This window comes from Frieseomelitta varia, unplaced genomic scaffold (assembly GCF_011392965.1).
Source record: "Frieseomelitta varia isolate USP_RPSP 00005682 unplaced genomic scaffold, Fvar_1.2 scaffold_247, whole genome shotgun sequence".
NCBI classification, from domain to species: Eukaryota; Metazoa; Arthropoda; class Insecta; order Hymenoptera; family Apidae; genus Frieseomelitta; species Frieseomelitta varia.
The window spans coordinates 940889-964775 of NW_025109976.1; the positions used below are offsets into that span (position 1 = coordinate 940889).

A 23887-nucleotide genomic window follows, 5' to 3' on the forward strand; every position below is an offset into this window, starting at 1 on the left:
TTAAAGCCCCGCTTCGGTATTCCAACTCACTTTCACTCATTCACTCGCCAGCTCTTTTATCATGCCCTCTCTCGCTCGCTCTTCTTTCCTCGCCTGTCTCCTTCCCGCGTTCCCTTTCTTCCACTCTCGCTCTCTCTCTCTCTTTCTTTCTCTCTCTCTCTCTCTCTCTCTCTCTCTGTCGTTCCCTCGTGTAACCGTTCGTATGACTTTCACTTCTCTTAGCTTCGTAAGCCGATTCTTTCCTCGCCCCGCGGTTTTTCGCATCGCGAACTTCCACTCGGAACGCCTTAGAAAACCGCGGTGCCATGATTTATGGCAATGATGGCGAACCTATGACCCGCGGGTCAGACAATGACCCACGCGTTGATTTTTATAAACTTATCATCATATATATAAAGGAATTTTTCGAACCCCTCTTTTCAAAAAAATGTTAAGATAATTACAAGTGTTCGGTTCGAGCTTAAAAGTGAGAGATAAATGCATAATTGTGTTTTATGGAGGACTTACGACTTGGTTATGTATACATATAGGTATTTTAAGTCTTAAATGTTATATGAGTTAGTTGTGTCCAAAAAATTTTATATAGCGCTTACGATTAAACAGACGTAATAAACACTAGAAAACACACTAGATTCCATTCTCAGAATGGGTAGCTTTGCTAGTTTTTTATATAATAAAAGAGAGAACAGACGATAAAAAATATTAAGAAATAAAGTATATATATCTAATGTATAGTGCAGGGGTGACTGGGCATGATGTCACCCCTTTTATATCAATTTTTCGACGTCGACATTTCTCTTTTTGCTCTTCACTTGCAAAAGTAAAAGTTGTAAAACAAAAAGGAAACGTAAACTTTTTAGAATATTATAAAAGTGAGAACCAAAAAAAAAAAAGTAGTTTTTAACCATCCTCCCCCTTTCCAAGTGACGCCACTAATTTAGTGACCAACGAGCTAGTACTAAAAAAAGTAATGAACAAAATTTGACCTACTCCTCAAAAAAGGTTCGCCGTCACTGATTTATCGAGTGGTTCGGCGACGTTTGTTGCCTTGGAACTGCGAACGCGGATCGTTCTCGCCAGCCCTTCTTCCGATGCGCGAACGTATCGCCCTCCAGCCTTCCAGAAAAAAAAGATTCGCGTAATTTACGGGACGCGAGAAATTCGCGGTAGCGTTTCGAAGAACGAAGAACGTTCCCTTGATTCGTCTCGGTTCGCACGAGCCAGCAACATGTTGCGTGATACAACGATCCCAGGAACGTATGATTTTCAGGTACTGAGCATAGGCGATGCGAACGATGTCATTAGGGTTGTCGCTACGATATTTGCCTCGTTCAGTCGATCGACGGTTCGGCTTGAAATTCGCCGTGCCGTCGATAATTCACGATTTTCGCGAATCGCGGAACGATACACCTGGTTAACCAGCTTCGTTCTTCGCCCCTCGCCGACAGATTATCGTAATTACGTAATTTACGAACTGTCGAGGTTCGTTACAGATGGCAAACGTCGTGTTACGGCGTGTTAGCTGGCTCGTTAGTTGGCACGGACGAATTTGCACGGTAATGTCGGCAGCTAGAAGCGATCTCTATTCTAAATTTCGACTATTATCGCCTCGACTGCCAACCAAGTAGACACGGCGAGATTGCCGGTTTTACGACACGCGTTTAGGAACACTTGTCTCGCTGCCTCTGTTGGTTTTCTACCGACGATGATTTTATCCTTCGCGAATTACGTTCGAACGGCCGGCAACGTACGTTGTGATTACTCAAATTACCAGCTACCGGCGTTAATTGCGCGTGAATACACGCGTACTCGCCAATTTCTATAATCCGTTTAGAATTGAACGACGTTGACTCCTTCGGCCGCTGCTGCATTCCCGCTTTCGTTCCGAGCAAATTGGCGTCTCCGATGCAATGCCGGTCCTAGACGATACGCCGCGAAACTCGAGAATTTCAAACGCGAGCGTGCGCCGTTTGAAGTACAGGTTTGTTTCACGGCCCTGCCAATTACTCCGGCCGGTCGTTAACGATTTGAAATCGAGGATCGAGGTGAAACAGCTTCCGATGCAAAGCGCGTTCGTTCAGGCACGCACTTGCCGGGCTAATTAGCGTGGCACGCAATCCACGCTATTTCTCAGCTACGCGTCGAACGAGAGGCGTTCCTCTCCAGGATGGCTTTATTGTTGAGCGATAATGAGACCCGCGGGGTAATACAGTTCTCACATTTCTGCAACATTCAATAAGGCTGAATGGTGTAACTTTACATCCACGGATTACTCTCCCGCCTCTCTTCGCCACCTACCACCCCTTCGGCATGTGAAAATTCAACGAGTGTCTCTCTCACAAAAAAAAAAAGAAAAAAAAGAAAGAGTCCGCCGAAAACCGCAGCTCTTACGAAACGGCCGGTTCCGACTGTTTTTTCAACCGAGTTTTGTAATTTTTCAGTGTCTCAACAGCCACTCCATCGTTTATTCGCCATTATCGAGATTTTAACGAACACGCGTGAACACCTTTCAACACCTTTCGACTCGAGTGCTAACAAATAGACGTTTCATGGTAATACGGTATTTTATGGGAAACGTGAATGTGCAAAAATGCATGCAACGTGAACAAATATGCAAAAGTATAAATACCCAACGTAAATTACTGGATCACGGTTTCCATTCCGCGTGGAATTTTTAATACATTTTTCATCGCCGATCTATTTAATCCTCCGACTACTGAAGCTCAGCGTCCTGTGCCGGAGTCATTTTGACCCACACGATATCCCACTAATAAATATTTAGGATTTACCGATACTGTACAGAGTGACGGTCTTCGCTGATATTGTACCAACGCAGTGAGAGACACCCGACTCATATAGGAACATGTAGGAGTATAAGGAACAAATAATAGTCACATGAATAATAAAGTTATATATATTTACTATACATTTATGTCATTCGCTGTCAAGAACGTGTTGTGAAAAAGGAGACAAAGAAAGATTGCTCGTTGGGAATGAAGACATTGCGTCAATAAATAGAAGCAACGGGAAAAGTAATAAAAAGAACAAAAATAATAATAAAAACAGTAAATTAATAAAAAAATAGTAAAATATTAAAACAGTGCTGAAAACTAAAATCTAAATAATAAATACAAAAATAATATAAACTACTAAATATTAAAGAAAATAATACAAACGAAATATTATTAAATACTAAATACTAAAATACTAAAACAATAACAAAAACACTAAAATATAAAATAAACTTTGAAATAATATTGAAAATAATATTAATATTTTGAAAAAATTTTTTAAATAAATTAATATCTTGGAAAAATTGCTTCGATTTGCTGCACACGTCTTTCTCCCTTTTTTCGTCTTCGGCAATTTGGCAAACACGTGGCACACAGCCGCATGATGCGTTAGTGCGATCACTAACACAAGCAATTCCCGGCACAGTAGGCGGAAAGTTAACAAGCGAGATAAATTTCTCTTCGGACTTCGTTTCATTTCCTCGTTACCAACTCTGTTGGAAAGAATCAACGTCGAAGGTCGGGTAATGAAACAAATTCCAAGGCGTGTACCTGCTTGTCTATTCGTAAGGTGAACGACGAAACATTATTGACGCCCGTTGAAGATGGGGCCACGCGTTTGACATTTAATTCATCGCGGCCGAAGTGTCTGTCTAGCATTCGCGCGGGACAAATATTAACTCGCCTCTCCAGAACTCGTCTGGTGCACCTCCCCCAACGTCGTCGGCCGTGACGCTCGCATTACACTTTACTTTGCGAGCAGGCAAATGTCAGAATCGTCCGAGATCCGGCAAGAATCTTAGAGGAGGATTCCTCTCCGCGAAATCGATTACAGTAGAAGGGATACACGCCGCGGGGTAGATCGATGCAATGAGCGATGAGCATTCCAGCGCAACGTCGCGTTTCTTGCAAGAATCGTATTTTCGGCGAAATTTTGGATCGTGCTCGAGAGAGGAGGATCGCAAAAAATTGGAGGATCGGCTGGCGTCGGCAAGGACGTCGACCTTGTCGCTGCAGCAAGGCCGCCGAGTGAGAAGAAGGTCGATCGAGAGAACGGTACCAGGATATTCGTCGGAATGCTCGCTTTTGTCGCTCCTCCTGGCCTATATTCTTACGTCAAGGACGACGCGTGCCTCGCTCCGCCCGCGAGGAGAGCTCACTTTCATCCTCGATTTCGAGTTTTCCCGGCTGACCTTCGTCGCGGCTAGTCGATACTTTCAATGACACCGGGAAGAGCAGCGATTTCCTTGCCCCGGCGACGTTGCCCTCGTGCGCGCCATCGTCGACGTGTTCCATGATAACCAATCGAATAGGCGTGTAATTCTCTCGTGATTGATTACGACGATCATGGCGGTGATAGCCGTTGGCCTGGTTTAGAATTTACACACGCCTTTCTCGCATTACGAAATAAGAGCGTGATTCATGTACGCCGGGATTCAGCAAAGGTTGGCCTATCGACGGAGCACGGTTGAAGTAAAAGTAATTTGGGTGGGAATTGGATTGCATCTGTTTTTGTTGTCCGTTTGCCAAGGGCTGATTAATCGCGCGCCCAGTTTCCACAATTCCGTGTAATTTCAATTAACGCGGGCGGTTGTAAATCACGCTGTTAATTTTTCACATCGTCGTACTGTGGAAGATAATTTTTGACGTGCAACGAACCCTCGATGCACGACACTTGCAAAATTGGAAGCATTCACAGCGAAGAGTATTATTAAATTATTTATATATATATATATATATATATATATATATATTATTACTGGATCAATCAACGATGAAAAATTGTCGATATTTTGAAAAAAATAATGCGACAATCGATTTAATTTCATTTTAAGGCGTGGAGAGACTCCATTTTGACAGCCTTGAGTTCGTTTTTTCTTCTTTCTTGTTTTCCTCACGTCACGTAAACGAGTGTAAGGAAAACAAGACATTTTTATTCTGGAAATTTGCAAAAATCCAAACGGCTACAAAAGCATTGGGAAATCTTTTCCACGACTAGATCTATATCCACCCTCCCTTTACAACCGATCCCTTAAAACTTGCTGTACAATTTTTTTCATCGTTATTTTATTGATCTTCGGAGCAGCGGAGAATGTTGGGATTTCTTGAATTTTTTTGTTATTCGGAATTCGGCAAAACAGCGAGAGAGAAAGAGAGAGAAAAAAAGTCGTACGACAAGTCTCAAGGGATCGCCATAAAGAGAGAATTTTAATCTCCAAGACCGTGGTGGACTTGGTCGTGAAAAAAAAATTCAGTTGTGCTCGTCGCTGGAAGGCAAGGGTTGCCGAAACGATTCTCGTTTCTCTCAGGCTTTCTCGCCGGCCAATATTACTTTATCGGACAGAGAAGTTCTCTCTCTCTCCCGTCTCGTTGGACAATAAGGGCGTGTTGAACTTGCGAAAGAATTTGATTTCCGATCGGTGGTGACTCGATCAACCGGTCTTGATCTAATTAGACGCATTCCCGGTGACCGACCGCCCGTCTGTACACGAGGTTATTACCCGAGGCTGGCAGCTTCGATACAATCGGTGTTTCCAATTACGGTTGCTTAATTCTCTCTCTCTCTCTCTCTCTCTCTCTCTCTCTCTCATTCTCCGCGTCCTCCACGTCGAATTACAAAAATTCGCTCGCCAGATTGTCAGATGCGCGCCGTGGCCTAATGACAATTATGCAACTGCGCGTTGTTATTCCATCGCCGCACATGGGAAGGCAAGGAAACACATGAGCGTTTCATGGTTTCACCGCGCCTTGTAGCTCCGTCGAGCGCAAAAACGTTGACCCAGAATGCTTCCGATGCACGTGGGTTTCTATCGCTTTCGACCGGCAATTGGGGGAAAAATCGGGGAAAATAAAGAGGAGAACGAACTCACGACTTTCGATTCGTACAGTGTTCCCCGTGTTTCGTCGCTTTCTCGTTTTTCGTTGTTTCCTTAACAAATTCAACACCCGCGCTTTAATTTGGAATCGGAAAGTATTGTTAACCAATAAGAACAGTTTCCTTTTCCTTTGTTCATTTTTCATTTGCTTCAAACCTACAATAAAGGGATATAAATATTCCTTGTGATTGTCTACGAAAGAAAATATCAACAATTATTGACCAAAAGTATTATTATACAACACTAGAACTACCAAAGTGATCAAAACGACCAATTTATAATTTTTCTTCGAAACTTTGTAGATACGAAACAGTGCATTTTTAGAGATTGAAATGATTTTTTTTTTTTTTGTAAAATATATAGATAAAAAGTTATTGTTTCATTTTAACGTCTCTGACGGAAATTTCTTACGTAAGTCGGTAGTTCTAGTGTTAAAATAAGAACATTTTCCCTTCTTTTTACTAATTTTAACTTGTAATGAAGCTCTATATAAGTATTGTGATTGTCTACAAAAAAAAAAAAAAAAACATAAAAATTGACCGTGTCTAGAGGATTAATTAATGCCAGCCAATTAAATTTTGACACTTGAATCCCCGGTATCTCTGGCGATATATTTGTTACACGGTCGCTAACGACGCGACGTGGAAAAGGATTTACATAGAACAAGCCGGGCGGTACAGCGTTATTGTACAGGCACGTATTCTCACGTCGAAAGTACAACAAGGAATGGCGTAAGTCACGTTTTCCAACAAATCAATTCGTCGTTCCAGCAGTGGCACGGTCCCACGATGAAATTGTGCCAGAAAGCTTTAGTGGGATAATCGAATCCGCCGGCAGGCGAAAACAATGGTGGAACGTAGAAACCATTTTCAACGATAGCATGCTATTTAGCTGGTAACAAACTGGCACCGCAACCACTACCAAACGCAACGCATCTCGCTCGTTGCTTCGTTGTCTTCGTTCCTGATGAAACATCGTCCGCGCCGTTACGGCCACGCCGATTACGAAAATTCGGCGCCGACGTTTTCGATTTCGTTGCTCGCGTCGCTGTGGTTCACGAACGGTTCACGAATGGAATGTATGCACGAACGATCGGCCGAATTTCTCGACTTGTGCTTACGCGCAAGGTCGATCGAAAATCCGGTTACTTACACCTCGTGTTACGCAAGCCGCTCGCTTGTTCTACCGCTCACGTTTCGATATACCGTGTCCCACGTTCGAAACACTCGAACTGTGTCGAGACCTCGTCGACAGTATCTTTGTTGTTACGTTCTGAATTGTTCCAGCCATTTCCCTGTATGAAATCGCAAGAGACTTAAACCGTATAAACCGAAAGGAAGTATCGGCGACGAAATTAACGAAATCAAGGTCTGAGCAACGAATATTTCAATATCCTTGTGAACTATTAAACGAAGTCGAGCGAATTTCCTTTTTCGTAATCCCGACACTAGGAGTTAAAAAATAACGCAAACAAAGCGACGAATTTTATTTTAATCGAGTTTGTAATTTCGTTTTCAGGATGTCAACGGAACCCCATTCCCAGAAGCGCCAGAGCGAGCAGAAACGAAGCGGCATTGGAATTCGAGTGCCCCGAGGAATTCGGATATTACCCACATCCGCGTGATTGCACGCAGTATTACGTTTGCGTATTCGGCGGTGCTTTACTCGAATCCTGCACAGGAGGATTAATGTACAGGTGAATACATATATATAAATACAATTCTCGTGCATTATATCTAATCCTCTGACCTCTGTTGCCGTTATATCCGAATTCTAACGTATTCGAATTCCGAACTTCGAATATACAAGAATTTCGAATTCTTACGAGAAGAAGAAATTAAAACTATCGTAAGGAAAATTTGTCTCCCGGTCGTAAGATGTCATCAGATGTGTTTCCTCGTGATAAGCCGATAATTGATCGAGAAGACACGAACACGTTCTGATTGCCAACAGAAACGTGGAACCGATCCCCGGCCGATCAACGAATATGAGCAGGAATTAGTAGCGCGGTGAATTGAAAGCGAAATGCCGGTATTGTCGTCCAGATATAGACAAACTTAATGGATGTACCTCTCCCGTGTTCCCAGGAGTCGCGCGTGTTGCGAAATTCCGCGGAGATTTTTATTTCTTGTTCGTTTTCCAATCTTGAAACAAGAATTGGTACGTCCACATTTCGAGATGCTAACTTCTACGATTTGTTTTTGATGGCACCGTCTCGTTCTCGTTCAAACTAAAATCCAAAACGTCCAAGATTGTAATGTAGGCGTGTATCTCACCGAGTTTCGAATAACGTATCGAACGAAAGATATTCTAAATACTATTCACGAGATGATCTACGCGATTTGGAGCCAACGATCGGAGAAACTTGTTTTCCGATCGAATCGCCACATTCGATCGAAAAAAAGGAAACACGTTGGAAGTCGAGACGAGACGTTACAATGGTCGATTAGCATGAAAGTTCGAACGAAAGACCGGCAGCTGTTGCTACTTTCTTTTTTATTTTTATTTTTTTATTGACGTTTCAATTTCAAGTTTCAATTATTGACGGTAATAAAAGTTTCAAAGAAAATTTCGAAAGTTTCAACGGAGGCAAAAGGAACGACAAAATGTTGTTTGACTTTTCCAATGACAATGGAACTCATCTTAAAATAATGAAAAGTAATATGCGATCCTGTCTTATTTTCAATCTGGATTTATGATGCAGAAGAGGAACGTAACCCTGGAAAGAATTAACCTGCCACGCATTCCGCAATATAATGCTTAAGAACGACTACGCTCACCAAAAAGATCCTTTCGATCTAAAAATACTTCTATGGTAATACCGCATCCAATTAAGGGCACTCAAAAATTTACCTGAAATTTACCTGAAGCATTCAGTGATTAATGGGTTTCCGAAAGTTTTCAGCAAGAAACTCTTTTATTCTTGTCTGTGACAAACGTATCGTAAAACTTTTGACACTCGAGTTCACAAAATTTCTTGTTCTTGAAACTTCATTTCATTTTTTTTATCGTTGATGCTGCGAAAGGAAAGTTCAAGGATTCGCACGACATTCTTTTTTATCGTTGTATCGTCACATGTTATAGATTCTTTAATTATGCGCAACTATATTTAAATGTAACCCAGGTAAAACAAATGATGAGTCTACTTACTTCTTAATAATTTCTATCCAGTGATATCACACCGACGAGTTCAAAAGGAAAAAGAAAACGACGAATTGTCGTATGCGGTTCGGTCACTCGTTATGGTCCGCGCAACCAAGTTGCCAAGCGCAAAGGGTTGAAAAGATCGAAGCACTTGTAATATTATGATAAATCGTGGTTTGGCTGTTAATGGATCGGGCAAAACTTCCAATTAAATTCCAGCATAATTTTATTTCGTATGCAACAACCTGACGCGCGACTGCTTTCAAAAAAAAAAAAAAAAAAAAAAGGAAAAAAAACAAGTAACGAGACGATATTGAGGGACTAATTAAATTCCTGTTGCTTTTCTTTTTCGCAGTCACGAGCTACAGACGTGCGATTGGCCGCGTAACGTAGGTTGTCCCGAAGGTGGATCTCCCAGTAAGGAAGCCGAAGAAGATCCGTTGTTGGAAAGGTGAGTTTTCAACGCTGTTACGTGTCTCGCTTGTAACTGTTACACACGTGGGTCTAATCATAAGGTCCAACCGTTCTCTCATTCGATGGCAATTTATCTCTCAGTTTTTCGACGATTTCTCTCTCTCTCTTTCTCTCTCTTTCTCTCTCTCTCTCCGAATTGCAAAAGATAATCTAATTTACCACTATGGACGTGAACGATTAGTCTACAGAACAAGTCGTCTCTGGACCGATCGATTTGAACGGCCTTCGGGAGAGCAAAGTTCTCCCTCGATCGATCTGTATCGCCGGACATCCGTTCGTTGCGCAACAACGGCGATTGCAAAACAACGAGTTGCTCGCGCTCGAACTGGCCGGAGAAAAGTCTCACAGAGTAAGAATCGGAACGAGAAAGAAACAAGACGAGGAAGAGGATGGAGCGAGACAGAAACCTATCGATCTAGCTGTATCTTTTTTTCTCTTTTTTTTTTTCTTTTCGAATACTCGAATCTATCGCGGAGGCACGAATTGATCAACGATCCGAGCGCACGCGAGAAAACAGCACCTTGAGAAAATAGAGGCAGTGACGTCAAGGATCGAACAATAAACATCGATCAACCACAATTAACCCCGTTACAATTTCCATTGCTCGCCTATTTGCCGCTAAAATTACGATCCACGTATACCGTGCTTCGTCAGACCGATTACCACATACGATACCACATCTTTTACTTTTTATCACTACGCTACTCTGTCCTTTCAGATTCTCTTGAATCTCGATCAAAAGATAGATCACGCCAGTTGCTCTCTTATTTACCGCGAAAGTTATCATCTCTTCATTACCGATTGCCACACAGTGGAACTTTCTTTCCTGTCATCTTCCCTCTACTTTTATCACATCGCTACGTCGTATCTGAGTCTCGATCGAAAGAGCTGATCACGGGTTTGAAACTCACCCGCTCATTGCCGAAAGGATTAAGAAGAAACCCGGTGAATTTGTTGTATAACACGGCGAGCGCTAGCCAACAATGAACCCGGGCCTCCTACTCTCTCCGCGGTTTTCTCGCGGAGAGCACTAAACCTCGGAACACCGGCACACTTCCCTTGTGCAAGGAGACGTTAGGCAACGAGAAACGGTCGCCGGTCGCTCATTAACGTATTGTGCGCGGTGTAATCGGGGGAAAGAGACGATTTCGTAACTCGGCGCTCTGGTTCTTTTCGTCTCGGTGCGTCCGATCGACGTCCTTGCCATTCCTGGCAACGTGTTTTGGTATCGGAAACTGGTTCGATAGGTACGCCCGACCTGCTCACTGACGGCAGAAAAACCGATCAACGAATCAATCCCCTCGAATTAATTCAGTTTCGCGAACGAAGCAGGCCGTCCTTTTCGACTTGGATATTTTCTCTAATTCTGGCGCAAGAAATTTTTCGAAGTAGCCTTCTCGAGAGAGCGTACGACGACGCAAATACTCGAGATTTTTGACGCTCGAGCATGGAATACTATTTCCGCGTAGCGACGACAATTATGGTATACCTGTGAGAAAGGGGAGAACAGCGCGCAACCTTGTTTTCTTATACAGAAAGAATCGCACTTGCCGCCCAAGTCCTCAAATGCATCTGTCTTTCTAAAGTTTGCTCGTCCTAGGGAAATGGCAGCTCTTTACACGCGCATTAACGTTAATATCGTTTGAAAATCGCGCAGATCAGCGAAAATCGAGACCCTTCAGGAGCAGCAACATCAGCAACAACGATCGCAACAACAGATCCGGGAACAGCAGCACCAGCACAGGCGTGAACAGCAACAGCAACAGCAGCTACAGGCGCAGCAACGTCCCGTTCAAAGACAACCGATCGCTATCACGACCACACCGTCTCCGGTATCACCTCAGATCGCCGAGAAGCAGATTCGTCAGAGGCAACAGGCCAGGAACTATCACGAGGACGAGTACGAGCCAGCGACGGAAGTGGAGAGCGATAGGCAGCAACGTGTCTACAGAGGACAACCGTCGACGATCGGCCAAGTTCAACGAGACAGGGATGGTCTCAGAAGGAACGTGATTTCGGTAAGCTCGTTTATTAGCACGAGGTGGTATTCGAAAATGCCAGTGTTTGCCACGTGTCTGTAACGTCTGACGAGATGTATATAACTGTAAATCAGTTAGAGATAAACCGGACAATCGAGAATTTCACCAAACTATGAAAGTCGTCTGTAAAACGCGTAAAAACGAGGACGCCCGAAGACGCACTCGCGTGTGCATAAATTCGTCTCCAGATTCGGAGTCTATTCGAATGAGTAATATTCGCGCAATGATCACTGCCAAGTCAATTAACGCGGTTGAAAGAAAGATAAATTTGACGCGAAATAAAGAACAGAAAGAAAAGAACGAACGAGAAGAATTAATTTTTTTCAATCAACGTCTCGTAGGAAAGGGAGAAGGACAGCCTGGTGAGCACGCGAGCCCAAACGGAAGCCCATTACAGGTACGTAAAATCTGCTTTGAAATCAGGCCGGCCAGCCCTGCCGCGGCGCGCGCCGCGCCGACCTTTTTACTCGATTTCTCTTTCGCCGTGGGCTCCTTCAATTCCACTGGTGGCTGCTTTGCCTTTACGTAACGTCGATCTGACGTTTCCCTTTTTTTCCTTTCTTCCTTCCAATTTCCAACACCGATTATCTCACGAAACGGCTCTAGCCGCCGGCGATCATTTGAGATAACTCTCTCTCTCTCTCTCTCTCTCTCTCTCTCTCTCTCTCTCTCTCTCTCTCTCTCTCTCTGTTGATAAGTACCGATCTAGAGAAGATTTTAATTCTGTGTTTCACTTGGCACAGGACGCAATTACCGTCGTCCGAGTCGCCAAGAGTCGCCAAGATCCTAGCATCCACCGTCGCCTCGGTCATCCCCAAGTCGTACTACAACGATCCAGACCAGAGTTATCCTTACTACACCATCTATGACGACGACGTGTCCATTTACAAAGACGATGGTAAGATAGTTGTTGACGTTGATCGATTAGCGACTCGTTTAGACTCATTATCTCTTAAAGCATTGTTTCATGGACACACAAGGGTAGTTCGTTCGATATTTCGCGATTTCCTGTGCCCCATCACACGCAGATCAGTCGATCAATTTTATTTCAGCGAATCTTCTATTCAAACTGGATGTTACAAATTGTAGAACAGCTTCAATATTAATGCTAATAATGGACGCAAGAAACGAGCGTTCACTGTTCTTGCATCTTGTATAGATAAATTACATTACATACCTTCAAACTCTGTGAGAAAATCGATTTTCAATTGTTATTCGAAACGAATTTAAGAAAAATATTTACCCTTACCTTAATCTTTATTACTCATAAAGTGTAACATGGTTTACATTTTACTGTAAACCGCAAAGAAAAGAGTTAACATGTCAACGACTGTGTGAAAAGTTTGGAAAGTCGATTAATGGTGGAACGCATCGCTGCGAGTATGACAAATAATCGGTGTCGTCTCTCGGTTAGATTACAATCAATACACCGTGAACCAATCGGTGCCCGTTCAACCGAGCGTCAAGATCAGCGAGGTGAATACGAAGCAGTACCAGAAGCCAAAAAAAGTGGCGGTGAACGAAGCGGACAAGTACAATCTGAATCAAGACGTCACGGTGCAGGACTACGACATCTACGAGAATCAGGTTTGTTTAGTCGCGCAATTTGAAAAGGAATCCAAATCCGAATCGTGAATCATAACTTTGTCGTTTCTTCTTTTTTTGTTTCTCTGTTTCTCCGCCGTGTGTCCGTCCAGGCTCAGCTGAACAAGAACAAGTTCCGCATTACCGAAGGCCAATCGTTCAGGTGAGAAAGCTCTTCTTAATAGAAACGGATGCTCTTAGAAGTAACATGTAAAATACTCTCTCTCTCTCTCTCTCTCTCTCTTTCTCCATGCACGTGAAGTGCGACGAGAGAATTACTGTCACGATCGTTCGAATCGCTCGCCTTGGACTTTCATCGATGTCTCTTCGCTATTCTTGTAAATTACGCTCCTTAGAAACGAAAGATGAAATAAAGACGCGCATGCTGCGACTTATCGTCGACTGATGATTCCGTGAAATCGAGCGAAAATCGTGCTTACATAAACGCGGTGACTTATCGATTTAATCGGCGTTAAAAACAGTAGTCACGGCGCGGACAAACGAGCGCGATTTGCTAGCGACTGGGTGACCTACTGATTCGTTCGAACATTTCTCGCTTTTGTCTGATGGCAGAGTTCTGGTTTAAATGAATCCTTTATCTATATGTTATAGTAAACATTTAATATCGTTCACAATCGTGTTCACCATACAACGCTCTAACAAAAATTACAAAAAGTGACGATCAACGGTTACGCGGCGGGCTCACACAGATACACACATATATACAATTATATATAAAACAATAGAAGGACGAATACAGCTTAGTGGACCTTTCAGATCAGAAATGTCGCAAATAGTGACTTACAATTAACACTTCTAACAGTCTGAAAGAAAGATCGGTATCGATTAAAGTCAACAACGAGAAGAAGAACAAGAAGAACGGCCAACAATACAAAAAAAAAAAAACAAAAAAAAATCGAACAAACGATCCTTCTTCTTGGAAGTGGCGTCTGCAGCTTTTTTTTTCTTTTTTTTTTTTTCGCGGAGACTCAGTTCCTCTGTTTCGCAATTTGACGATTAATTAATCGTCGCGTGTTTGCAGGCCGAACGTTCTCAGCCACCCTGTCCACGTGACGACTCCAAACGCCATCGTGGACACGTTCATCCCGCTGACGACCACCACGCAGCTTCCAACCACCACCAACAGGCCTTACACGGTCAATGCACCCAGGTGCGTTCAGTATCCGTCGTACTCGTCATCGATCATTGTTTCTTTCTTTCTTTTTTCTTTTTTCTTTTTCGAATTATACAATCAGAGAGAACTGGAAGTTCATTACGCGCGCGTTATTACCTCGACCGATATTATTCCGACGAATCGGTCGTGGCGAACGCGACGTTATTTCACGCTTTCTTCAAGCGGAATACGATTTCCATCGGCCCTTTGTCCTCCGTGCATGGATAAAAAATTCATCGGTGTTTATTCAGCGAGTACTCGTTTCACGATCAAAGGGATCGTTACGCGGTATTTACTCGGCACGAAATTTTCGCCGCGAGACGAAAAGATAAGGCTCGCGCGGCACGCGGGCTGATTGACGCGTAACGCGCAAGTACGCTCGTACACGTTCACTTTTATTATGCACGTCGCGCGCAACAGTTCGTGAAAGTGGTGGTAGATCGATCGTAAACGAAGGCGAGATCGAAGACGCCGAGCAATATAATGTACTCGAGAGTTTCTCGTGGGAATCATACGAAACCAATTAAATCGAAGTTTTATTCATCTATTTATTTATTTCTTTTTTATTACAACTATTGTAAACGGCGTAATTGGCATTTAAACGGCACGAATTCCCTCGTTTAATTTTATTTATTGGATCTTTAATTTCAATTTCAATTTCATTTATTTATGCGGGATAAAATCTTATCGTGTTTGTGTTATTATTTGTGCATTTATCGTTGTATCTGTTACTCTCCCATCTCTTCCTCTTCCCTTTTCTAATTCGCGCTCTAATCTAATGTAAGTTATTTATATAATTAAACGAAATGATACAGTTAAAGTTTGACTAACGAGTAAATAATAAGCTCGAGTTCTATGCAATTTCCATCAGCATCCTCGATCTTCGTTCCGTTTATGCTCGAACCGATTCTCCGTGTACTTCCGCGTTGAAAAACGAACGAATGGCCTTGCAGCGTCTCCATCGACCAAGACCCGATTTCGCCAATCTCTGTATTCTGTTAAACGAAGCATTCGCTTTCTCTTCCGGCAGTCAAACATTTTCCACTTGTGCATCGCCGAAAACAGCGTCAATTTTTTTCATTCTCTTCTCTTTCCCTCCTTTGTCTCTCTCAAGAGACATTCCTCTCGATTTCTGCCATACCTCTGCTTTCTTCATCGTTCTTTTTGCGTTTTTTTCTTTCAGCCGAGGTCGTCCACAGCAAATCCATCGTGGCACAGCACCACCGTAAGTCACAGATTCTTTGCACGATATTTTGCTCTTTCGCGCGTTCCGTACAACTAGCTCTGGCTTAACGAAACGATACGGGGATTTTGTGAATCTCGTTTTTTGAAAGTATCCGTAGGAGAGCGGTGACTTGACTCGTGTCTTTTTAGCACGGTTCGTGGATTACGTGGTCGTGCAATTTTCCAACTAATCGACGAATTATCGTTAACAAAATATCATCGAGATAGAAGACCGTAATTACGATCCTTCCAGGGAAAGGGGATATCCAATTTCCAATAGCTCGAGATTTGTAAACCTAAACTCTTGACGACGACGCGTCGCGACGAGGTGAACGAACGTGGCCGCATCGGATTAATGCAGCTAGAAAGTTAATTGCGTGCAAGCTGCATGGCTGTCGCTATTAAACTTACTAAACGATCATCCGCCGCCCAGCGGAAAAAAACTATAACCGCAGTGAGAAAAAAGAAGTAGAATTAACGAGAGAAATAAATCAATTGATCTTTGATCGGCTGATAGATCACGATCGATCGTTGTTCGTCGACAGAAAGGTGAAATTACGTTGTACGACAGGAAATAATAGCTAGTTCCTACGAACGCCGGAACGCAGTTCCTTTATTTTTTTCTTTCTTTCTTTCTTTCTTTCGGTGATCGGTGCTGTGAAATCAGTAATTCGGGGTTTCAGACGATCGCGGCCGACTTTGAAACCATCCACGGAGATCGTGTCGAAAGCGCAGGAGTTCATCGACATCTACAGGTATCCTCCTTCGAGGCCAGCGCCGATTTATCCGACTCCTCAGGTCGACAAACCGGCGGCCAAGTGTCGCAAGGACGTCTGCTTGCTTCCTGATTGCAGCTGCGGCGGTGCGGACATTCCAGGTAAGCACGCAAATTGTTTCCTGATCGGTTCGACGCTCGACGTGAGACAGAAGGAGGAGGAGGAGGAGAAATATTGGACGATGTGGTTGGCGGCGAGGACAGGACTCGCGCGTATACACGCGGAAAAGTCTCGGAATCGATATCGTCGGAAAGTCGAAAACGATAGATATAGATATAGTTATACACAAACGTGGGTAGACGGTGACGCAAGCGTCCGCGCGCCACGAATGTTAAGTTTAGTCGATCGGTCTAGCAGCCACCGAGTTGACTTTCTCCGATTCTAACGTTACACATAACCGTTCCAACTGTCCGCTCGAAAGTGAAACAGATCCGCCTTGCCGCTTGCAATTTCGCACGTGAGCGTGCTCGAAGCCTGTTCGAAATCGAAAGCTCTCCCCCCTCCCTCCCTCTCGTGATGCGAATGCGAAATTAGTTGGACAAGAGTTCGAGAGTACAGGAAAATTCTTTATTAACATCACGTATGCCTAATACGTGTGTACGTACGAAATTGTTTGGAATCGTACAAACGTATGGAATCACGTTCAGTGAGATGTTCTATCGTCCTTCGTGTGGAAACTATCCAAGTTTAGCGAGAATTATTTATTTAGAAAAGCCACCGTGAGTTGTTGATTATTTTTGTAAAACAGACCAGATGATGTTTCCGTCATTCTGTTCAACCCCTGCGCATCGGTGCTTCAAAGAGAGTCTAGCTATTATGTCAAGAGAAGAGAAAACTATCACCGTGTGTTAAATTAAAGCTCGCGGAATGAACGAAGCGCGTCGAGCCACGATAATAATATCCCGCCGCGGGCGACCAGTACGTAAGCCATTAAAAACAGCCATCGCTAGCTGTTCCTGCGTCGCGGAGTGGATTGTGCAACCGCATACCTCGCATAAATCATCCGGAAGAATCTGCCAGAGTCTCGGGTGTCTCTTACTCACTGCGTTTCGTTTTTTAATTAAGCAACTCCTTGATTAACCGCCTCTCCTTTTTTTCCACGACCTGACGAGGATCTCGCGATCCTGATAAGCGTCGCGGTAGATTTCCGTAGATGTAGATACATACGAGAGTGACTCGTGCTTGGACTAATTTCCAGACTTTCAACAATTGCAAGCGACTCGGTAGCTTCGTAGCCAATCGTTGGATATACATGTGTGTGATATCGTGTACTTAGGTGGAATCCCGGTCGAACAGACGCCGCAGATCGTTCTGCTGACGTTCGACGATGCGGTGAACGATCTGAACAGACCGTTGTACACCGATCTGTTCGAGAACGGACGTAAGAATCCGAACGGCTGTCCGATAACGGCCACGTTCTATGTTTCGCACGAGTGGACCGATTATAGCCAGGTGCAAAATCTTTACGCGGATGGCCACGAAATGGCATCGCACACGGTCTCGTAAGTTGAAACGGGATGAAAGTGCCTGTCTGTGTCTAGCCGCAGCTTCTCTCACTCTGGTTTCCGTACATCGACCGGCCCGAGTTACGGACATCGCACTACCACGCTAATTCGTCGCTCGCGTAATATATAATACATGGTTCATCGCCTGCGCCTCTCTTCGACTAACGTTCTAAATGCTCCAGAGATTCTAGGGGTCTAGACCAATGATGGCGAACCTATGACCCGCGGGTCAGACACTGACCCACGCAGACTTTTTAAATGACTCACGCGTTGATTTTTATAAACTTATCATCATATATATATAAAGGAATTTTAATTATTTTTCGAACCCCTCTTTTCAAAAAATGTTAAGAAAATTACAAGTGTCCGGTTCGAGCTTGAAAGTGAGAAATAAATGCATGATTGTGTTTTATGGAGGATTTACGACTTGGTTATGTATACATATAGGTATTTTAAGTCTTAAATGTTATATGAGTCAGTTGTGTCCAAAAAATTTTATATAGCGCTTACGATTAAACAGACGTAATAAACACTAGAAAACACACTAGATTCCATTCTCAGAATGGGTAGCTTTGCTAGTTTTTTATATAATAAAAGAGAGAACAGACAATAAAAAATATTAAGAAATAAAGTATATATATCTAATGTATAGTGCAGGGGTGACTGGGCATGATGTCACCCCTTTTATCAATTTTTCGACGTCGACATTTATTTTTTGCTCTTCACTTGCAAAAGTAAAAGTTGTAAAACAAAAAGGAAACGTAAATCGTAAATCCTTTTTCGAGGATTATAAAAGTGAGAACCAAAAAAAAAAAGTAGTTTTTAACCATCCTCCCCCTTTCCAAGTGACGCCACTAACTTAGTGACCAATGAGCTAGTATTAAAAAAAATAACGAACAAAATTCGACCTATTTCTCAAAAGAGGTTCGCCGTCACTGCTCTAGACGAACACGAGTCGCCTGTTTGAAAAATTTGAAGCACCTTTTCACTTTCTGAAGCGACATTGAGTATCGTGTTGTTTTCGATACCAACGTAGCTTCAGAGTTTCGAGCAGAGACGTACAGGAAACTCTCGGGACGCTTCGTTCCTTCGACGATCCTCTAATTTCACGGTGAAACTGGGGCAAACTCGTGCAACTTCCAGCGGAGTAGTCGACGACGCGCGGAAAAGAAAAGCGGTCGTGCTGAATGCGTGTGGAAGAAAACGACGAGCTAATCTGAAAGTAAGATTCGGCATTCTAGCTTGACGCTTCGTCTAGTCTGGTCTTGAGAATAGGATGGACAGGAAGGAAAGGAGTCGATCGTATCGCCCGTACACGATGTCCTCCGACACATGGTGTTGTTCGAGAGGGAAGCGAACGACTTGTTTCATTGACGCGCATCGGAGCGTTCCGTTGTTGAGGAACGACAGACAGCCTCTCTCTTCGAGAAGCTAGACAGACAGACACCGACCAATATCGTGTTTCCGGAACAAATTGCACCGCTTGCATCGCGAGCGCCGCGTTACAGCTTCGGCCAGGCAATTAGAGGATCGTCGGGGATCGCGATAAAACATTGAATTGCGATGCACGGCTGGTGAAACCGGGCGCGATCAGGAGATGAAAACGGTGACACGGGTCGCGAAGCAATTTCACCAGCTGTGCCTCTCTGCCTACTGCCACCTGTGCCGTGTATACTAATGACGCTCACTAACCGCAACTTTTTCTCCCTTTCCTCTCTTCTTTCGCTCTCACTCTTTCTGTACGCGTCACTTCTTTCTCGATCATCCTTCGCATTCCCATCATATCACGCAAACGACACTCGTAACATTCGCCGACATTTACATTCAAACACGACACCATATTCGACAAATTACCACGGAAATACAAAACAATCGGTGCGCACACGTTCCCACACGATCGATCCACGTGCCCGACGTGTACTTCCTTCTCCCCACCGATCCGGACCAACGATCCCCGAAACAGGTGACTACCACCCGGAGGAAATACCGCAAATCGTTCTCCTGACGTTCGACGACTCGGTGAACGACTTGAACAAGGGCCTCTACGTCGACCTGTTCGAGAAAGGGCGAAAGAATCCAAACGGCTGCCCCATCGCCGCCACGTTCTACGTCTCCCACGAGTGGACCGACTACAGCCAGGTGCAAAATCTCTACGCCGCCGGTCATGAGATTGCCTCCCACACCGTTTCGTAAGTATCGGCAGAGAAGCCCGAAACGAAGCGATCTTCCACGGTACTCTACCTTTCTCAGTTCCGTGGCATTCCTTTCGTGTCAAGTGCCCTTTCTTTTTCGTACCAGTTGCTCACGAAAGTGTTCGTAAACGCAAAACATCGATCGATAGAGTCGCGAGTAGTGAAATTTCAAAATATTTTACACATAGAAGTTCTTTAGTAAGTATTCGAATACTTTCGTGGACCATGTGTGTTTCGTGTATATATATATTTTGATCACCGTACCTGTCTAGAAATGTGAAAACGATCGACATTTTACAACGGTGTCTGAAGCAACTGATCGATAAAATAACACAACGCGAAAAATTGTCGATCGACCGATCGAGTTGATAAAGCACCGTTCATTTCATTCGGCCGTCTGTTGTCGATCATTAATCACCAGCGGTTCATTACCATTGCGCAATCGGGATGCTTTAGCGATTCGGGCACTTGCGATCGTTCACGCTCTGCTTGTACGCTGATCAATTAGCAACTAACGCCAGCTTGATTAGTCGGTTCGAGGAAGGTACGGCCGCTTATTCCGACAGAAGAATTCGCCGCTTTCACACCTCGCTACGAGTCGGGATGCAAGAACAGATCGAGAACCGGTTACGGACACGCGTAAAACACCGCGATGGAGAAGCCACTGGCAAATGCCACCGTCGAATTTCTTTTTTTTCTTTGCACGTAACTCGGTAGCGAGCAAAGAATTTGCCGGTCGATCGAATGTCTTGGATTGCGGCTCTGCGATCGCGTGTCCTCTTTAATATCGTATGACCAACCGGCCGATCAATCCCGGAAAACAGGCACAGTTTCGGTGAGCAGTTCTCTCATCGAAAGTGGGCGCGAGAAGTGGCCGGACAACGTGAAATACTCTCGGCGTACGGAGGCGTCAAGCTGGAAGACGTCAGGGGAATGAGGGCTCCTTTCTTATCGGTAATCTTTTATTTATAATATAATCTTATATTAAATTATATTAATTATATGATCTTTATTATATTTATAATATAATTATATTAAATTATATTAATTATATGATCTTTATTATATTTATAATATAATTATATTAAATTATATTAATTATATGATCTTTATTATATTTATAACATAATTATATTAAATTATATTAATTATATGATCTTTATTATATTTATAATATAATTATATTAAATTATATGAATTATATAATCTTTATTATATTTATAATATAATTGTAATATTATTTATAATATTTATAATCTTTTATTTATAATGATAAAAAAACGTACGAGTAAAAGACATAGTGGCAGACGAAAGTGAATTTAAAATTGGTACAGTGGGATATCCTATGTTGTACAACGATCAAAGTTGTAGAGTTAATTAATCGCAGGTCATCCTCCCTCTCTACTTGTCTGTATGATATGAAAAATTAATAAATTAAACAATTTTTAAACTAAACAATTTTTAGTTAAAATTAGTAGCATGTATATTGCGACTTTTTTCTGTCTGCCACTATATATATATATGTACGTGTTTGATGATAACATTTTTAAACGAAACAGGTCGGCGGAAACAACATGTTCAAAATGTTATGGGACACGAACTTTACGTACGACTCATCGATGCCGATATACGAGAATCGGCCACCAAGTTGGCCGTATACCTTGGACTATAAATTGTTCCACGACTGTATGATTCCTCCCTGTCCTACAAGATCTTATCCAGGCTTGTGGGAAGTTCCTATGGTGATGTGGCAGGACTTGAACGGAGGTAGATGTTCGATGGGAGACGCGTGTAGCAACCCACCAACTGCCGATGGTGTTTACAAGATGCTCATCAAGAATTTCGAAAGACATTACACGACGAACAGGTCTGTCTCGCGTGATTAAGATGGAACTTTCTTGAAATACCAAAAATAACGATGTTATACAGTTTCGATTGAAAGATAGTTAAAAATAATCGCCTACGTGCCGATCGAGTGTTGAAGGAATTACTTTTTCAGAGCGCCATTTGGGTTGTTCTATCACGCTGCCTGGTTCACGCAGCCTCATCACAAGGAGGGCTTCATTTCGTTCCTAGATACCATAGTCGCGATGGACGACGTGTGGATCGTAACGAACTGGCAGGCAATTCAGTGGGTCAGAAATCCTACGCCGTTGCCGCTGTTACACACGTTCGAACCCTTCGGATGTAACTACCCGGTATATACAATACAACTTTTGTCCCATTATTTAGCCCTCAATTCATTTGGATTGCAATTAATTCACGATTTTAATTTTTCTTACTTTATTTAATCTGAAACACTCTGATCTAAATTACCTTAAAATTAAAATTGAGTAACCTAATTCAAATGTATATAACCGTCGTCGAAGAAGTTTCGAAAGAAAAGAAATACACTTTAATACGTTTGACTCGTGCCACAGGATCGGCCGAAGAAATGTAACAACCCAAAGGTCTGCAATCTGTGGCACAAAAGCGGAGTGAGATACATGAAGACGTGTCAGGCATGTCCAGACATCTATCCATGGACGGGCAAAACCGGGATACGAAGCAGTCGTATCGACAACGACGTCGACGCGCACGAATGAAGGAGGAAAGAGGGATCGGTGTTCCGTGCGATCGAAGCCCACCCAGCCGAAGAAGAGTAGCAGACGCCAATCCAACGGAGGAGACGAGACGTTCTTTTTTTTTTCTCTCTTTTTTTTTTTGTACACCGATTCGATTCAAATCCCGTCCTTATTTCTCCACTAGCCACGTCCAACGAAACTCGTCCAGGTCGAGTACGCCAACGAAATCGACTCGAAAACCATACCAGCACCATCACCACCTTCTTCCTCTCTTTCCGTCATCCGAGCATCACAACGGTGAGTCCTCGACACAACATATATATCGTACATATATACAGAGAAACAACGTCGTTCGATTCACGTCAAGGGCTCGCACTCGTTTTTACCGAAACGAGCCCACTCTGCACGACGCGGTGAACGAACGCACGATGGCCGAACAGTTTCCGAGCCTCTGCAATTCCGATTCCGAGCAAAAGACAAGGGAAAATTCTAGCTACTACGCCGCACAGCGTGGCAACACCTGTCGTATATTATATTAATATACGTTGGTTGTAAATTCGGTTCTAATCGTTTTTCCATTGCCTCTAGTATAATAGTTTCGTTTGACGAGTATGTGAGATCGGTGTGGCGTCTTCCTGTACGAATTGCAAGGTTCTTTGATTAAGCAAGAACATTCGTAATTCATACGATCGACTTAGCCGTGGTTGTACGTCAAATAAGATGCATCGTCGTGCCAGATAATGGAATCGCAAAGATACTCGAGAAAAGATCGGTCGATACTTTGCGCTCGAATCGAGGCATCGACCGATCAATCGCGGTTGTCTCCTCTTCTTCTCCGCGTTGTCCTTCCTCTCATTTTCTTGCCCTCTCTGTCTTCTCTCTTCGCCCGTGATACGCCCTCTCTCTCCCCTCCCCCCCTTCGCTGACTCTTTCCCTATCGTTTAGACTCTTCGAAGCTTGTATCCTTGGCGTACTCGGCCAAATCCGATAGATAAATTAATTAATTACAAAGTATCAAGTGCATATCGTTGGTGTGCAAACGCAGACGCAAAAAACTGGAATCGCCATCGGTCGCCAATCGAGGTTTTTTTCCTAAAAAAAAAAAAAAAGAAAAAGAAAAATCGATCTGGAGGTTCAGCAGCACGCGGAAAGTCGCCTTGCGGACGATAGAGAACAAGCGTTCACCGTGAACGAGGTTGTCGCGCGCACGAGGGGATCGTCGTGTATATCTTTTAGAACCTGAAACTGTAATACGCCTTTAATCAATAAACAAACTTTCGCTACAATTCCTACATCTGCGTCGTCCTCATTGCGATTTCGCATT

General features: G+C 43.4%; 1 protein-coding gene across 2 annotated transcripts in view; it reads left to right on the forward strand.

Annotated features, from left to right (window-relative positions):
- LOC122528252 overlaps nucleotides 1–23855 on the forward strand; it is a 52573-nt gene extending 28718 nt beyond the window's left edge. Inside the window, exons 2-16 of one of the 2 annotated variants that reach the window (XM_043653204.1) lie at nucleotides 7406–7583; nucleotides 9387–9482; nucleotides 11163–11523; nucleotides 11886–11941; nucleotides 12288–12442; nucleotides 12959–13131; nucleotides 13242–13291; nucleotides 14171–14299; nucleotides 15486–15527; nucleotides 16210–16403; nucleotides 17579–17804; nucleotides 20824–20953; nucleotides 21559–21866; nucleotides 21999–22197; nucleotides 22420–23855. In XM_043653204.1, the coding sequence (XP_043509139.1) occupies nucleotides 7406–7583; nucleotides 9387–9482; nucleotides 11163–11523; nucleotides 11886–11941; nucleotides 12288–12442; nucleotides 12959–13131; nucleotides 13242–13291; nucleotides 14171–14299; nucleotides 15486–15527; nucleotides 16210–16403; nucleotides 17579–17804; nucleotides 20824–20953; nucleotides 21559–21866; nucleotides 21999–22197; nucleotides 22420–22584 (2462 nt within the window). In that variant the 3' untranslated portion in view covers nucleotides 22585–23855. Of the gene's footprint in view, nucleotides 1–7405; nucleotides 7584–9386; nucleotides 9483–11162; nucleotides 11524–11885; nucleotides 11942–12287; nucleotides 12443–12958; nucleotides 13132–13241; nucleotides 13292–14170; nucleotides 14300–15485; nucleotides 15528–16209; nucleotides 16404–17578; nucleotides 17805–19770; nucleotides 19997–20823; nucleotides 20954–21558; nucleotides 21867–21998; nucleotides 22198–22419 lie in introns of both variants that reach the window. The other variant, XM_043653203.1, reaches the window with a different exon arrangement.
- The last annotated feature ends 32 nt before the right edge of the window (nucleotides 23856–23887 follow it).